This window comes from Oryctolagus cuniculus, chromosome 20 (genome assembly GCF_051225735.1).
Source record: "Oryctolagus cuniculus isolate XC-2025 breed Fujian yellow rabbit chromosome 20, ASM5122573v1, whole genome shotgun sequence".
Lineage (NCBI taxonomy): Eukaryota > Metazoa > Chordata > Mammalia > Lagomorpha > Leporidae > Oryctolagus > Oryctolagus cuniculus.
The window spans coordinates 24,559,572-24,576,765 of NC_142886.1; the positions used below are offsets into that span (position 1 = coordinate 24,559,572).

Sequence of the window (17,194 nt, forward strand, 5' to 3'; positions counted from 1 at the left end):
TCAAAGGTAGAGGAGAACAAGATGAAAACATATCTGTAAATATACCACTTACTTCTTGAATTTTGGGGGGCGGGCATTCATTCTGGGGAGAAAAATCACCCTTGTTCTGATGAGCTCACAGGCCCTAGAATAAAACGAGCCCAAGCTAAATATTGCAAGATGTCTTTAACTTGGAAACTGTTCCTTTAAATAGCAAGTTTTAGATGACCGTTTTTTAATACTGCTATTAGCATTTTGTTTTTCAACATTTGGTCCAAGTTATTACAACAAAGGGCTAGCGAAGGTGTACCTATATATAATAGAGGTTAGTTCCCGCCTGAACGTGTTTGCAAAATGGTGTATCTGCCCTAAGAAGTAAGAGCGTCCAGAGGTTAAGCTACAAGCTGCTCCGGCTGACTGACCGCCACCCTCTTGCTAACCACTCCAGGCTGCGTAGGCAGCCCCGTTGCAGGAGGGTTTCGCTGTGGGTTTGAAATCCCCAGGAGGCAAGAAAGCAGCCCACACTGGCTAACCCATCTCTGAGGAAGCTGGGGTTCGTTGTAAAGACTCGCGGGGACCGGGCCCTGGACTGACCCCAGCACTGCCCGAACCACCCCAACCACATCAGCGCTCCAAGCCTCCGTGTCCCCGTCTGAAAACAGGGGCCGGGCTGGCCGGTCCGTCGTTGCCCAGTCCGAGGTCCAGGGCGAGCCCGCAGGACGGCTGCATGTGCACTCTGTGACCGGTGAGGGAGGAGGGGCAGCACAGGGCGCCGATCCAGCTTGGCTCGCTAAAGCACCCGGTCCACACTACCGACGTCTTTCCCAGCGGGGCACTTTGCCCACAGCGCGGACAGCAGAGAGCCAACCTCAACTTCCAAGGACCGCCCGGGTTGGCCGCGCGCCTGCGTACTGCGGTCCGAGGGCGGAGAGCGGCCCTTCGCCTCCCGGAAAATCGCGCGAGATTCCCCCGCCCTCCGCCTGCCACTCTAGCACGGTGAGTGACGCGCTGGGGCTGCGGGCGTCGGGGTGACCTGGCTCTCTGCAGGGGCTTCTGGTGACGCTGGTGTTATTGTGTAGGACACAGCAGAAGCAGGAGTAGGTCTTTTTGTAAAGGATTGCTGGGGGTTAGCAACTTCCCGTGTGGGCAGGTTGTGTCCGAGGTGCCTCTGGGACTTTGGTGTGACACTTGTTTGTTGAGCTCCTACCTTATGCCAGGAATAGGGGCAGGCACGAAGCCTTGTCCTCTTGGCGCTGACGATCTGGGCAGTGAGGTTGTAAGTCTGGCCTGGAAGTGCAGACTATTGAGGGATTTCCATGGTAGTGGCCAGAGGTGGGAGCCCTAGGGTGGGTCCGCACCCTACAGGCAGCCCACGTGTGACACCTGGGGAGAGGGAGGAGGACCCGCACAGTCACACCAGGCGGGGCCGCAGAAGCATTGGTGGGAGAATAAGCCAGCAAGAGAAGGGTTGACACGTGGGCGGTTAAAGGGCGTTAGGAAGCCCAGGTAATGGAAATAGTGTGTGTGTGTGTTTTAAGATTTATTTTATTTATTTGAAAGACAGAGTTACAGAGAGACGCAGAGCGAGAGCAAGAGAGAGAGAGAGAGAGAGATTTTCCATTTGCTGGTCACTCCCCAAATGGCCGCAATGGCCAGAGCTGAGCTGAGCTGATCCGAAGCCAGGAGCCAGGAGCTTCTTCCGGGTCTCCCACATGGGTGCAGGGGCCCAAGGACTTGGGCCATCTTCTACAGCCTTCCCAGGCCATAGCAGAGAGCTGGATCAGAAGTGGGGCGGCCAGGACTTGAACTGGCACCCATATGGGATGCCAGCGCTTCAGGCTGGGACTTTAACCCTCTCTGCCTCAGCGCTGGCCCCTAGTGTGTGTTTTTGAACATGGCTTCAAATTGGGAGACTTTGGGCAAATGATTTAACCTTGTAGCTCCCTTAGCTCATCTGGAGGTGATGGTGTTACCAAATTGGGGTTACTGGGAGGAGGGGGTTAAACAAGATAAGGAATGTAAAGTCTGTGGCTCAATTCCTGGCACTTGGGAACATGGGAAATGGGCTAAGAGACAGGATATTTCCAAGATCCCATCTGGTTAGGATTAGGGCTTGTGCTCCACTCTAAACGGCCTCTCCCTTATGCAAGACTACAAGGTGGAAACTCAACACATTCTTTATGACCAGCAGTAGAGCCAACTTTCCAGTTGATCATCCATCTGGTATTGTTTTGGAATATTACCCAGTATCAATTAGAAGCTCTCTTAATATCATACCGGGTAAGTGTGTTCTGCTGAGATCCCCCCCACAGACACACTAGGGATTAATTCAACACCTCGCTCTTCTTTCAATTCTTGAACTCGGTGTGTTTAATTTTAGATGTCAATTTTGTGACCAAATCAAGTTCTTTATATTTAAAGATTTATTTATTTGAAAAACAGAGTTACAGAGAGAGAGAGAGAGGGCAAGACAAAGAGATCTTCCATCTACTGGTTCACTCCCCAAATGCCCTACAGCTCAGGGCCTGGAACCTGGAACCTGGAACTCCTGGGTCCACCCCGTGGGAGACCAAGCACTTGAGCCATCTTCCGCTGTTTTCCTAGGCACATTAGTGAGAAGCTGGATCAGAAGAGGAGCAGCTGGGACTCGAACCAGCGCTCACACGGGATGCCAGCATTGTAGGTGAAACCTAACCTGTTGCACCACAACACTAGCCCCAAGTTTTTTATATCTTTAATGTGTTGTTTGTGGGATATTGTGTAATTAGCCTACATTATTAAATTATAGTATTTGACATTTGAGAGCTTTCTAATTTAATACAGAAGGAGGGAACTTTAAAAGTGTACACTTCATGTTGAAAAGCAGTACTTGGAAAAACCTACAGTATGCATATTTTAAGAAAACAAAACATGAAAGTAATTAGAAAAGAGGGAGATATTAAACTTTAGGAAAATGTGAAACTTCATGTGGTATGACTCCTTTGAAAATTTAATCATCATAGTTGTATTGATAACCACTTAAGGATGGTTTAGACCCATTTAATTTGGAAAACTTTGTTTTTTAATTCTTACATAGTTTACTTGATGATTCATCATGTAAATTTTATGGACTTTTCCTTTTTTTTTTTTTTTTAAGATTTATTTATTTGAAAGGCGGAGTTACAGAGAGGCAGAGGCAGAGAGAGAGGGATGTCTTCCATCCCATACAGTACTCCCCAGATGGCTGCAGCGATCAGAGTTGCGCCGATCCAAAGCCAGGGGCCAGAAGCTTCCTCCGCGTCTCCCACACAGGTGCAGGGGCCCAAGGACTTGGGCCATCTGCCACTGCTTTCCCAGACCATAGCAGAGAGCTGGATGGGAAGTGGAGCAGCTGGGTCTCGAACCGGCGCCCATATGGGATGCCGGCACTGCAGGCGGTGGCTTTATGTGCTGTGCCACAGCGCTGGCCCCTTTATGGACTTCTTGGTGGGATGAAGCAACATGCATGCGGTACCACCTTAAAAAGTTGACCTTGAAGCCATTCAAGCCTGTAAATCTAACGGCCAGGCAAAGGTAAGGGGTAAGGAGAAGCGATTGAAGAACAAAGTCAGTGACACCGTGAGGAACAAGCAGAGGACATCCATGGACCAAGGAATGAAGAAACAAAGCAGTGCCAGGAAATAGAAAGGAAGGAGAGACTCAGCATAAGTGGGTGGACCTTGAATCCTGATTCTAATGAACCAACTTTGAGACAGTCGGAATTAGAATACACACTCGCGATTAGATAATGTTAAGGAATTCCCTGTGCTGTTAATTATGTATAATGTGTGGTGTTTATGTTTAAAGTAATCTATTCTCAGACGTGCCCAGCTGGGTGATTTTTAGGTGAAACAAGATTCTGGGATGTCGAGGATTTGCTTTCCGGAGAAGCTGAGAAGTCCAGTGTTTTAGCTGGACAGCCTTGTGTTCAGAAGGAGAGAGTGGATGTTGAGGGCAGCTACCCATTTCTGAGGTTGTAAATCTGTGTGTTCACAAAAGTAAGGAAGCAGCTAGGGTGGGGGTACTTCCCTCTTCATTGGGTCTTCCTGGGTGTCAGAAACAGAAGACATTCGGGTTGTAATCAGGAGCAGGATCCCTCTGCTCTAGGCTGGGTACCGGCAGGACAGCCGGGGCTGCTGTGTAGCCGTGTTTGTAAGAACCTGATGGGGGCTACTGGGGAGCTGGGGACAGAGTGAGAAAACATGAGCTCGGACATGAGGGGGTCGGTGTTTCAGTCCCAACCCCTTTCTTACCTGCCTTCCGATCGTGGGCACGTGCGCCCTCATCTCCTGCGCCTCCTCTCCTGCGCCTCCTCTCCTGCGCCTCCTCTCCTGTAGAGTGAGGACAGGAGGGCATTTACCTCTGTGACCCTGGTATAAGGAATTAGGAAGGGAATCTGTGAATGTGCTCTATAACCCATCATCTCCATAGAAATGCTGTGTTAAGCAAGATTTGAAAATGTATCCCATGATGATTATTTAACATTTTGGGGAGGTATGTTTAATAAATCTGTAATGAAATAATCAGGTACTGTGTAGGATAGCGAGAAATAAGAGTTCAGGGATCCCATGAACTTAGAAGCAAGTTCAGTGGGGACTGTGGTATTAGTAGGCTAAGCCTCCGCCTGCAGTGCCAGCATCCCTTAAGGGTGCTGGTTTGTGTCCCTATCCAGCTCTCTGTTGATGGCCTGGGAAAGCAGTGAAAAATGGCCCAAGTGCTTGAGCCCCTGTACCCGGTGGGAGACCAAAAGAAGCTCCTGGCTCCTGGCTTTGGATTAGCCATTTGGGGAGTGAACTAGCGGGTAGAAGACCTTTCTTGCTATCTCTCCCTCTGTCTGTACCTCTACCTCTCAAATAAATAAATAAATAAATATATTTTTTAAAAAGTGTAAAGGTCTTTTAATAAAAAAAAGAACCTTTGAACATTTGGTTACACTTCAGTTAAGCAGTTAGTGTTTTTATTGCCACTAGATTAACTGGCTAGTTCCTGAGGAATGGATCATGTTGCTTTCTTTTAATCAAGCCTCAGTAGGATGCTTAATCGTGGTGGTGTGAGGATGAATGTGCATGAATTCTCTGAGTTCCAAAACATTCTGCCTCACTCAGTCTTCAATGAACTTGTTTTTATTAGCTAAGAATTCTAATTAGATTTACTCCACACCCCCCACCCCCCATATATTTGCTTTAGGAAACAAATTCTGATAGGAAAGTAGTGTATCCTTTTTGCGACCCTAACTAGGATTTTTCATCTCATTGCTCAGAAACACAGATGGACTTCTTTATCTTTTAAATTTCTGAATGCTTCAAATCTTTTTTGTGATTTAATACTCTTTCTATTTATAGGAGTTTTTCATAGAGAAATCTTGTGAGACCACTGCATAAGCTGAGATGATTGTACAAAGAGTGGTGTTGAATTCCCGACCTGGTACGTATTTGTTTATGAATGAACACCTGTGATCTTTGATAATTACTATAGCAAATGGGGGGATAAAAGCTAATAGGATGTCCAAGTGATAAATTAAGGTGGTAAGAAGTAATGTTAGTAAAGGCATTAGAAGAAGTTCTGCAAACTGTGCAGTATTCAGTTTTTGAAGTGATAACTTATCAAGACTATTTGTTGGTGAAATAAGGTATTTTGGAATTGTTAGAACATTTGAAAGATTATATTACAAATATGTATTGTTCTTCACTGATTCTTGAAATTTTTTTTCCTGTTTTATGTGCAGTGTATTTTTTTTTAAAAGATTTGTTTATTTATCTGAAAGTCAGAGTTACACAGAGAGAGAGAGGTCTTCCATCTGCTGGTTCACTCCCCAAATGGCCACAATAACCAGGGCTGGGCCAGGCTGAAGCCAGTAGCTTCTTCCGGGTCTCCCACGTGGGTGCAGAGGCATAAGCACTTGGTCCATCCTTGGATGTTTTCCCAGGAGCATTAGCAGGGAGCTGGATTGGAAGTAGAGTGGGTAGAACTCAAACTGGTGCCTACATGGGATGCCAGCATTATAAGTGGTAGCCTAACCTACTCTACAATGCCGGCCTCACTTGTAATTATTTTTAAAAAGGAATTTTGAGGGGCTGGTGCCATGGCTCACTTGGTTAATCCTCCGCCTGCGGCACCGGCATCCCATGTGGGTGCCGGGTTCTAGTCCCGGTTGCTCCTCTTCCAGTCCAGCTCTCTGGTGTGGCCCGGGAGGGCAGTGGAGGATGACCCAAGTGCTTGGGCCCCTGCACCCGCTTGGGAGACCAGGGGGAAGCACCTGGCGTCTGGCTTCAGATTGGCGCAGTGTGCCGGCCGTAGAGGCCATTTGGGGAATGAACCAACGGAAGGAAGACCTTTCTCTGTCTCTCTCTCTCTCACTGTCTATAACTCTACCTGTCAAATAAATAAATTAAAAAAAAGGAATTTTGAAGTTAACAACAATATTCAAAAAAACCTGGAGAAAATCAAGTGTGATTAAAGCTCTTTGCAGGGGCTGGCGCTGTGGTATAATGGATAAAGCCACCACCTGCAGTGCCAGCATTCCATATAGGTGCCAGTTTGAATCCCAACTGCTCTACTTCTGATCCAGCTCTCTGCTATGGCCTGGGAAAGCAGTAGAAGATGGCCCAAATCTTTGGGCCCCTGCACCCACTTGGGAGACTTAGAAGAAGCTCCTGGCTCCTGCCTTCAGATTGGTGCAGCTCTGGCCATTGCGACCATCTGGAGAAACCAGCAGATGGAAGACCTCTCTCTCTTTCTCTGCCTCTGCTCTCTGTAACTCCTCTGGCTTTTAAATAAATACATAATCTTTTAAAAAAAACTATTTGCAAAATTTTTGCTAAGTCATTTCTACAAGTTACAAGAAATTTTTTTAGAAAGATTTTACTTAGTAAATATAAATTTCATAGGTACATCTTTAGGAATATAGCAGTTCTACCCCCCATACCCTCCCTCCCACTCCCACTCCCATCCCACTTCCTACTCCTTCGCCCATCCCATTCTTCATTAAGATTCATTTTTAATTATCTTTTATACAGAAGAACAACTCTATACTAAGTAAAGATTTTGACAGTTTGCACCCACACAGACACACAAAGTATAAAGTACTGTTTGAAGACTAGTTTTACTGTTAATTTCATAGTACAACTCATTAACGACAGAAGTCCTGCATGGGGAGCAAGTACACAGTGACTCCTGTTGAAGAATTTTGAAATAGTGTAGATTTATTCATGTCTGTACTGAAACCGAGTGTTCTGAGAGTGACCTTTTAAGGAATAATATTTGCATGAAAAAGTGGCTTTTTGATTTCATATTTTTGTCCATTATCTTAGGGAAAAATGGCAATCCAGTGGCAGAGAATTTCCGAATGGAAGAAGTCAGTTTGCCGGATACTATCAAGGAAGGACAAGTAAAAGTTAGAACTCTCTACCTTTCTGTGGATCCCTACATGGTAAGAATCAGCATGCTGTATCTTGGTACAAAATAATTTTTTTCATGGTATTGCATTTGAATTTTATTGTGTAACCCATTATGATTGGTAAATATTTGAGTAGTTAAGTTTTTTTTTGACAGGCAGAGTTAGTGAAAAAGAGAGTCAGAGAGAAAGGTCTTCCTTCCGTTGGTTCACCCCACAATGGCCGCTGCGGCCGGCGTGCTGTGGCCAGCACACTGCGCTGATCCAAAGCCAGGAGCCAGGTACTTATCCTGGTCTCCCATGCAGGTGCAGGGCCCAAGCACTTGGGCCATCCTCCACTGCACTCCTGGGCCACAGCAGAGAGTTGGCCTGGAAGAGGGGCAACCGGGACAGAATCCAGACCGGGACTAGAACCCGGTGTGCTGGCACTGCAGGGGGAGGATTAGCCTATTGAGCCGCAGAGCTGGCCTGTAGTTAAGTTTTGCTACTATTCTTTGTTCACTAAATTTTCTTGGCAGCCTTATTGAACCATAAACAATTGGGTTTGTTTAACCATAAACAACTAACCATAAACAGTTAACCAAAAACAATTGGGTTTGTTTGTGAACTCTTAAATCTGTTCCATCAATTCATATGTTTATGCTAGTACCTCACTGCCTTGCTTACTGCAGCTTTTTGCTAAGTTTTGAAAGTAGGATGTGTGCGTTTTCCAACTTTGTTCTTTTCCAAGATTGTTTTGACTATTCTTATTTCCTTGAATTTCTCCACGAATTTTGGAATCAGACTGTCAATTTCTACACAGAAACCAGCTGGGATTTTGAAAGGGATTGCTTTGATTCCAGATGCATTTGGGGAGTGTTGCCATCTGTGATGGTTAATTTTGTGTGTAAGCTTGACTTTGCCATGGGATACCAGATATCTGGTTAAACATTTTTGGGATATCTGTGTGGGTATCTCTGGGAGAGACTGGCATTTGCTTGGTGGGCTGAGTAAAGCAGATAACCCTGTCCATTAAGGGTGGGCTTCGTCCAGGTCATTGAGAGCCTGAGTGAAATAAAAAAGTAGAGGAAGATTGAATTAACTCTGCCAGACTGGTACAGCTGAGGCTCTGATCTTCTGCCCTTGAGCTCCTGGTTCTGGAATCTGTCCCATCAGCTGTCTGCTCCCAAGGCATTTGAACTGCACCACTCGGTTTTCCAGCTTGTAGAAATGCATGTTACTTGTGATGTCATTGTCTGGCTTTGATATCAGGATAATATTGGCCTCACAGGATGAGTGGGGTAGTATTTCTTTGTCTTCTATTTCTGAAACAGTTGGTATTAATTTATATATGTGGGTATGCTCGTGTGTATGTATGTAAAATATCATATATAAAAATTATGCATGATTTGGAACTGAGACTATACCAAACAATGGCCGAAGAAGAAACATCCAATCTCCTTTTCTTTTGTCTGGTCACTCAGAAATGCAGTGTGATTAGCTGTGCTTGTTGTTGCTTTTTGGTTCACATTCTTTGCTGCCACATAACTTGGAGGCTGCTTTGCATATACTGATGTGTATCATCCCTGAGGACTGTCTGGAATACAGATATTCTGGGCGAGTTATTTTTTGACCGACATCTGCCTATTTGGAACACTTCATTGTCCCTCTGCCACATATCATTTGTTGCTGGAGAAAATGTTGTGACTGGATTTTTTTCTTACACCTGTCTCATAATGGGGTCCTGACCCATTACTCAAGTAATTGCGCATAGTTCAGAGATCTTTCAAGAACCAAACTGGTAGTTGTTTGTCTTACAAACTGATAAAGTACCTCTCATTCAGGCCTTTGAAACATGGCTTCTACATCTTTTTCTTTTTCTTTTTAAGATTTATTATTTGTTTGAAAAAGTTACAGAGAAGAGAGCGAGAGACAGAGAAAGAGATCTTCTGTCCTCTGTTTCACTCCCCAGATGGCCGCAACAGACAGTGCTGGGCCAGACCAAAGCCAGGAGCCTGGAGCTTCATCCGGGTCTCCATGTGAGTGTAAGGGCCCAGTACTTGGGCTATATTCTTCTGCTTTTCCCAGGCCATTAACTGGGAGTTGGATCAGAAGTAGAGCAGCTGGGACACGAACTGGTGCCCATATTGGATGCTAGCATTGCAGGCATGGCTTTATCTGCTGCACCATAACACCGGCCCTCTAGCTTTCTTACAGTCTAATATTTGGGCCCCCAACAATGGAGAGGAGCTGGGAAGAAAACTTGGACCCCTCACCACAAGTGAGAATTGAAGGGCCAGGCACTGACCCAGGACCATCCCCTGACCTACCCAGACCTGCAAGCAGACCCCACACAAGACCTGGGCCCTTCCTTCTTCCTCCCTCACCTGAACTCTCAGTTCTTTACAAGATTGGTGGAATGTTCCAGTGAAGTTAGCTAGGTCTGGGCTTTTCTTTTTGATACGTTTAAAAATGATCAATTCAGGGCTGGTGCTGTGGCACAGCAGGATAAGCTGCCACCTGCAGCACCAGCATCCATTATGGGCTCCAGTTTGAGTCCTGGCTGTTCCACTTCAGATCCAGCTCCCTGCTAAAGTGCCTGGGAAAGCAGTGGAAGATGGCCCAATCCCTGGACCCCTGCCATCCACATGGGAGACCCAGAGGAAGCTCCAAGCTCCTGGCTTTGGCCTGACCCAGCCCTGGCTTTTGTAGTCATTTGGGGAGTGGACCAGTGGATTAAAGATTTCTATCTTTCTTTCTTTGTCTGTAACTCTGCCTTTCAAATAAATGAATAAATAAATCTTAGAAAAAAATTATCAGTTTAATATCTTTACCGTTATAGATTTTTTTTTAAGTGCAGGGGCCCAATCACTTGACCATCTTCTGCTGCTTTCCCAGGTCATTAGCAGGGAGCTGGATCAGAAGTGGAGCAGCTGGGATTTGAACTGGTGCCCATATGGGATGCTGGCACTGCAGGTGGCAGCTTTACCCACTACTCCACAGTGCTGGTCCCAAGGTCTCTTCTTAATAAGCCACTAATGAGGGGCCAGCGCTGTGGTGTAATGGGTAAAGCCGCTGCCTGCCAGTGCCAGCATCCTATATGGGCACTGGTTCAAGTCTCAGCTGCTCCACTTCTGATTCAGCTCTCTGCTATGGCCTGGGAAAGCACTAGAAGATGGCCCAAGTCCTTGGGTCCCTGCACCCGTGTGGGAGACCTAGAAGTGAAGAAGCTCCTGGCTCCTGGCTTTGGATCAGTCCAGCTCTGGCCATTGCAGCCATTTGGAGAGTGATCCAGTGGATGAAGGACTTCCTCTCCCTCTCTCCCTCCCTCCCTCTTTCTCTCTCTCTCTCTCTCTCTCTCTCTCTCTCTCTCTCTCTCTGCCTCTGCCTCTCTGTAACCCTGCCTTTCAAATAAATAAATAAATCTTTTTTTTAAAAGACACTAATGGGGGCTGGCACTATGGCGTGGAGGGTAAGGCAAAGTTGGCATCCCATATGGGCGCCAGTTCAGGTCCCAGCTGCTCATCTTCCATCCAGCTCCCTGGCAACGGTCTGGGAATCTGTCCATTTCATCTAACTCATGTTGTTTATCAGTGTATGGCTGTCCATGGTATTCCTTTATTAACTTTTTTGTTTCTATAAGGTCAGTAATCACCCCCTCCCTTTTAAAGATTTATTGATTTATTTGAAAGGCAGAGTATCAGAGAAAGAAAGAGATCTTCCATTTGCTGGTTCACTCCCCAAATGGCTGCAATGGTTGGGGCTGGGCCAGGCCCAAGCCAAAAGCCAGGAACTCCATCCGGGTCACCCACAAAATTGGTGGCAGGGGCCCAAGTACCTGGGTCATCTTGTGCATGATTAGCATATTAGTGGGGAACTGGATTGGAGGCAGAGCAGCTGGATTCCAACTGGGTATTCCATTCTCATATGGGCTGCGTGTGTCACAGGTGGTGGCTTAACTTGCTGTGTCACAATGCCAGCTTCAAATGTGACTGTTTCAAAACCACTGTAATTTTAGAAAATAGCATATAGAAAAATCAAAAGATAAATGGCAAACATAAAAATTGTCAATAAAATATAAGAAAAATAATGACTAGTTAATGTAGAAAGCTTCCATACATTAATCATGAAAAATTGAAAGTTGGGCAAAAACACCCACAGGCAATCCATCATCTCCTTCTGGATCAGCGTTTGTGTACATGTGCTTTCTGCTTCCTTCTGGCTTCTGGAATACCCTGGTAGAAGAAGAAGATAATCCTGGCCTGGCTGTGCTCAGATTTTACCTGCGGTGCAGACCCAACTGGTAGTGCCACATTGCAACAGGACGCTTACAGCCTGGGGAGGGCTCTTTGTTCCCTCGGATCCATTAGTGGACTTAAGGCTCTGTCTTCCAGTGACACCAGTCATCCTTGGTTATGCTTATAATGGAAAGCAATTTGATTACTCTCTCAGCTTGTTTCTGTTGTTACAGCCGAATAGCACCATCTGGTTAATTTTAAAGAACAGGGGTTTATTTAGCATATGGTTCTAGGGGCTGGGAAGCCCAAGGGTATGGTGCCAGCATTCGCCGAGCGGCTTCTTGCTTCATCATAGCATGGCAGAGGGCATTACTTGGTGAGGTAGAGCAGGTGTGCTAGCCTAGGTCTCTTCTGAAAAAGCCACTAATGGGGGCTAACATTATGACAGAAGGGTAAAGCAATGCTGGCAGCCAGTTCGTGTCCCGGCTGCTCAGTTCCCATCCAGCTCCCTGCTAACGGTCTGGGAAAAGCAGCGGAGGATGACCCAAGTGTCTGGGCCCTTGCACCCACGTGGAAAACCTGGAAGAAGCTCCTGGCTCCTGGCTTTGGCCTGGCTCAGCTCAGGGTGTTGTGGCCATTTGGGGAAAGAACCAGTGGATGGAAGACCAGTCTGTCTCTCTCTTTTCTCTCTGACTTTCAAATGAATAAATAGATCTTTAAAAAAAAAAAAAAAGCCACTACTGCAGTCATGAGGCCCCAACTTTCATGACCTATCTAATCCCAGCTACCTTCCCAAAGCTCTCAACACCACTCCTCTGACCCCCACTGACATATGAATTGGGGATTAAGTTTCAACATGAGCTTTGAGGGGGATGAATATCCAGACTATAGCAATGACTTCATTCAAAATTCTTTCCAGATGGCTGGCGCCGCAGCTCACTAGGCTAATCCTCCACCTGCGGCGCCAGCACTCCAGGTTCTAGTCCTGGTTGGGGCGCCGGATTCTGTCCCGGTTGCCCCTCTTCCAGGCCAGCTCTCTGCTGTGGCCCGGGAGTGCAGTGGAGGATGGCCCAAGTGCTTGGGCTCTGCACCCGTATGGGAGACCAGGAGGAAGCACCAGGCTCCTGGCTTCGGATTGGTGCATCGCGCCGGCTGTAGCAGCCATTTGGGGAGTGAACCTACAGAAGGAAGACCTCTCTGTCTCTCTCTCTCAGTGTCTAACTCTGCCTGTCAAAACAAAAAAAATTCTTTCCAGGGATAACAAAAATGAGGTGGTGTATGGTCTAGAACATTCTAAATATATAAATTTTCAAGTGGAAACAGAGGGGTAAAATAAGTCATCGATTTCCTGCCCTTTCAGTGACATCATGCTACCTATGCTAAACACATCACATGTGGAGAATACTTGTCAGGAATCCAGGAGAAAAATGAGTCAGAGGTCAGTGTTGTGGTGCATGGGTTAAGCTGCTGCTTGCAGCACCAGCATCCTGTATCAGAGTGCAAATTCAAGTCCCGGCTACTTTGAATCCAGTTCAGTTTCTTGCTAATTGTCCTGGAAAAGCAGCAAATAATGGCCTAAGTACTTGGGTCCCTGCCACCCGTGTGGTAGACCTAGATGAAGTTCCTGGTTCCTGGCTTCTACTTGGCCCAGCCTTGGCTATGTGGGCATTTGGGGAGAGAACCCGTGAATGGAAGATCTCTCTCTCTCTCTCTCTCTCTCTCTCTCTCTCTCTCTCTGTCATTCTGTCTTTTGAATAACTAAATAATCTTTTAAAAATTACAGTGAAATCTTGAGTGTTCAAAGTCAGTTCTTGGAGGCGACTGCTCTGGATTACTTAAGACTTTTATACTTCCTAGTATGAACATGTGATTCAGATCATCTAAGGATTACATATGTTGTAATAAACAAAGTATAATTACTTTTGCTTAAGTTCAGGATAACACAAAATCAATTCAAAGCAAAATTTAGCAAAATAAAGCCAGGGTTCAAGATTAAAAGCATTTTAAAAGAGCAGAATGAAAAGGGTGTATTCTTCTTGGAAATCTTTGAGTGGGAACAGACTTCCTGTTCTGAAGAATTTCTTCAAAGGGCCTTACAATGAGAGAAATTCGTGGCCCAAAGATTTTAGAGGTAGAAAATGATGAAACAACTAGGATTGTGACATGAGAGAATTCCTGATCTCTAGTTCAAACGCTCCCAACCTCAAAGCAAAACCCAAACCAAAAGAACCTGTTTGTCTTCCAGGGAGGTAAGGTGGTTTCATCCACCTCTCATTTCATGCTGGGAGGCACAGTCCTGCTGGAGCATTTTGTCTCTTGTTCTCCGTATTCCATCAGTCCCCAGGTCCTCTGTGTCCCACCTCCTGAGTGCTTCTCAATTCTGTCCACCTCTCAGTTACTTCAAGCATGTTTACCTAGTCTGAGTTTATTTCTTGCCTTATGGGATACCTTTGCATGCACTCTTTGCCCCTTTAAATGTTTTCCACTGCAACCAGAGTGATTTTTTTTAGAGATTTCTTTAAAAATAAAAAAGATTTATTTTTATTTAATTGAGAGGCATACAGACAGAGAGAGGGAGAGACAAGAGAGTAAGGTCTTCCATCTGCTGCTTCACTCTCCACATGGCCACAATGGCAGGAGCTGCGCTGATCTGAAGCTAGGAGCCAGGAGTTTCTTCTGGGTCTCCCAGGCAGGTGCAGGGGCCCAAGCACTTGGGCCACCTTCTACTGCTTTCTCAGGCCATCAGCAGGGAGCTGGATTGGAAATGGAGCAGCTAGGACTTGAACCAGTAGCCATATGGGATTCCAGCATTGTAGGCAGATGCTTAACCTAATACGTCACAGTATTGGCCCCAAGATTTCTTATTTCTTATTATTCATTTGAAAGTCAGAATTACAGAGGGAGAGAGACAGAAAGGGAGATCTTCCATCTGCTTAATCACTCCCTAGATGACTGCAGTGGCCAGGGCTGGGCCAGGTCAAAGCCAGGAGCTTCTTCCGGGTCTCCCATGTGGGTGTAGGGGCCCAATCACGTGGGCCATTTTCCGCTGCTTTTCCAGGGGAATTAGCAGGGAGCTGGATCAGAAGTGGAACAGCTGGGACTTGAACCAGTGCCCATACAAGATGCTGGTTTTGCAGGCAGCGACTTTACCCACTGTGCCACAATGCTGACCCCACAGAGTGATCTTTTTATAACAGCAACTAATCATGCTGCCTTGCTTAAAAATAATTTGATGGCTTCTTACCTGGTTTGGAATTGAGAATAACAGCTGAAGATGCCACATAGTCTGGCCCGTTTGCTGGTCTAGCCTCACTTTACCCTGCCTTGCTTCCTGCTCTGTATCCTCACCTGACAGGGCATATTACCTTTTCCTTTTTCTTCTTTTTTGGCAAGGATTTATTTATTTATTTGACAAGTGGAGATACAAGGGAGAGGCAGAGAGAGGAAGAGAGATCCACTGGTTCACTTCCCAAATGCCCACAACAGCCAGAGTTGGGCCAGGTTTAAGCCAGGAGCCCAGAACTCCAGGGGGGTCTCTCACATGGATGGCAATGATCCATGTACTTGGGCCATCATCTGCTGCTTTCCCAGGCATATCAGCAGACACTGGATCAGAAGTGAAGCAGGGGGCTGGCACTGTGGCACAGTGGGCTAAGCCTCTGCCTGTGGCGCCAGCATCCCATATGGGTGTCTGTTTGTGTCTCGGCTGCTCCTCTTCTGGTCCAGCTCCTTGCTGATGTCCTGGGAAATCCATGGAAGATGGCCCAAGAGCTTGGGTCCCTGTGCCCACGTGGAAGACCCAGAAAAAGCTCCTGGCTCCTGGCTTCAGATCGGCCCAGCTCCTGACATTAGGGAATGAACCAGCAGATGGAAGACCTTTCTCTCTGTGTCTCCCTCTCTCTGTCTGTAGCTCTACCTCTCAAATAAATAAAATATTAAAATAAAACACAAGAAGTGAAGCAGCTGGGACTTGAACCAGTGGAATGTGGGCATGTTAAGCAGTGCCTTAACCTGCAGCACCACAATGCCTGTCCCTTGTTGAGTTTTTTGAATTGCTTATAAATTCTGGATATTAATCTTCTGTCAGATGAATAGTTTGCAAGTATTTTCTCTTTTTCAGTTGGCTGTATATTCTATTATTTGCTGTGCAGAATCTTCTTAGTTGTAATACTGTTTGTTTATTGTTGCTTTCAAGAACTTATCCAAAAAGTAGTTGCCTATACTCATGTGTTGAAGTGTTTCTCCTATGTTTTCTTCTAGTAGTTTCATATTTCAGGTTTAGATCTTTGATCCATTTTGAGTTGATTTTTATATAGAGTGAGGGATGGGGAGAGGTCTTGTTTCAGTCTTCTGTTTATGAATATCCAGTTTTCTCAGCACTGTTTATCAAAGATGCTGTCATTTCCCCAGTGTATGTTTTTGGCATCATTGGCAAAGATTAGTTGGCTATAGACACCTGGATTCATTTTTAGAATCTCTGTTATGTTCCATTGGTCTTTATGTTTTTATGCTAATGCCAAGTTGTTTTGGTTACAATAGCCCAGTAGTGAGTTTGAAATCTGGTATTGGGGCTGGTGCTGTGGTGTAGCGGGTAAAGCTGCTGCCTGCAGTGCCGGCATCCCATATGGGTGTCAGTTCGAGCCCCGGCTGTTCCGCTTCCGATCAAGCTCTCTGCTATGGCCTGAGATAGCAATAGAAGATGGCCCAAGTCCTTGGACCCTGCACCCACATGGGAAGACCCAGAGGAAGTTCCTGGCTCTGGATCAGCGCAGCTGCAGCCATTACAGCCGATTGGGGAGTGAACCATTGGGTGGAAGACCTCTCTCTTGCTCTCTCTCTCTGCCTCTCCTCTCTCTGTGTAACTCTTTCAAATAAAAAAAAATCTTTTAAAAAAAGACTTATGCCCACTTTGAAAAGAAAGTAGGTTCCTGGCTTTCGATCGGTGCAGCTCTGGCCATTGTGGCCAACTGGGGAGTGAACCAGTGGATGCAAGACCTCTCTCTCTCTGCCTCTCCTTCTCCCTCTGTGTAATTCTGATTTTCAAATAAATAAATAAATCTTAAAAAAAAAAAAAAAAAAAACTCTGTTAACACACTGACGTGTGAACCAAATAAAGTGGCTACTGTTTTTTTTTTTTTTAAAAAGAAATCTGGTATTGCTTTATAATTTCTGAGTTCATTGTTGATATATCAAAATAATACTGACTTTTATGCTTTGATTTCACAGCTACAGCTTTACTGAATTCAGCAGGTTTCTTCTTCTTTTTAATATTTATTTATTTAAAAGGTAGAGAGAGAGAGAGCTTCCATCTGCTCGTTCACTCCCCAAATGGCTGCAATGGCCAAAGCTGGGCCAGGCTGAAGCCAGGAGCCAGGAGCTACTTCCCTGTCTCCCATATGGGTGCAGCGCCCAGACGCTTGGCCATCTTCTGTTACTCTCCCAGGCATATTAGCAGGGAGCTGGATTGGAAGTAGAACAGCTGGGTCTTGAGCCAGCGCCCATATGGGATGCTGGCACTGTAGAGGCTTAATCTTTTGTGCCCCTCAGGTTTCTTCTAATTTTTAAAAAAATATTTATTTATGAAGCC

The 17,194-nt window shown here is 45.8% G+C and overlaps 1 protein-coding gene across 6 annotated transcripts in view; it reads left to right on the forward strand.

Moving 5' to 3' along the window:
• Window positions 1-753: 753 nt before the first annotated feature.
• Window positions 754-17,194, forward strand: part of PTGR2 (prostaglandin reductase 2) — a 34,048-nt gene continuing 17,607 nt past the window's right edge. Inside the window, exons 1-5 of one of the 6 annotated variants that reach the window (XM_089322356.1) lie at window positions 951-1,076; window positions 2,130-2,259; window positions 2,584-2,658; window positions 5,340-5,421; window positions 7,308-7,426. In XM_089322356.1, coding sequence (XP_089178482.1) covers window positions 5,385-5,421; window positions 7,308-7,426 — 156 coding nt within the window. In that variant the 5' untranslated portion in view covers window positions 951-1,076; window positions 2,130-2,259; window positions 2,584-2,658; window positions 5,340-5,384. Of the gene's footprint in view, window positions 1,077-2,129; window positions 2,260-2,583; window positions 2,659-5,339; window positions 5,422-7,307; window positions 7,427-17,194 lie in introns of all 6 variants that reach the window. The other 5 variants (XM_070065265.2, XM_070065267.2, XM_070065266.2 and 2 more) reach the window with 5 other exon arrangements.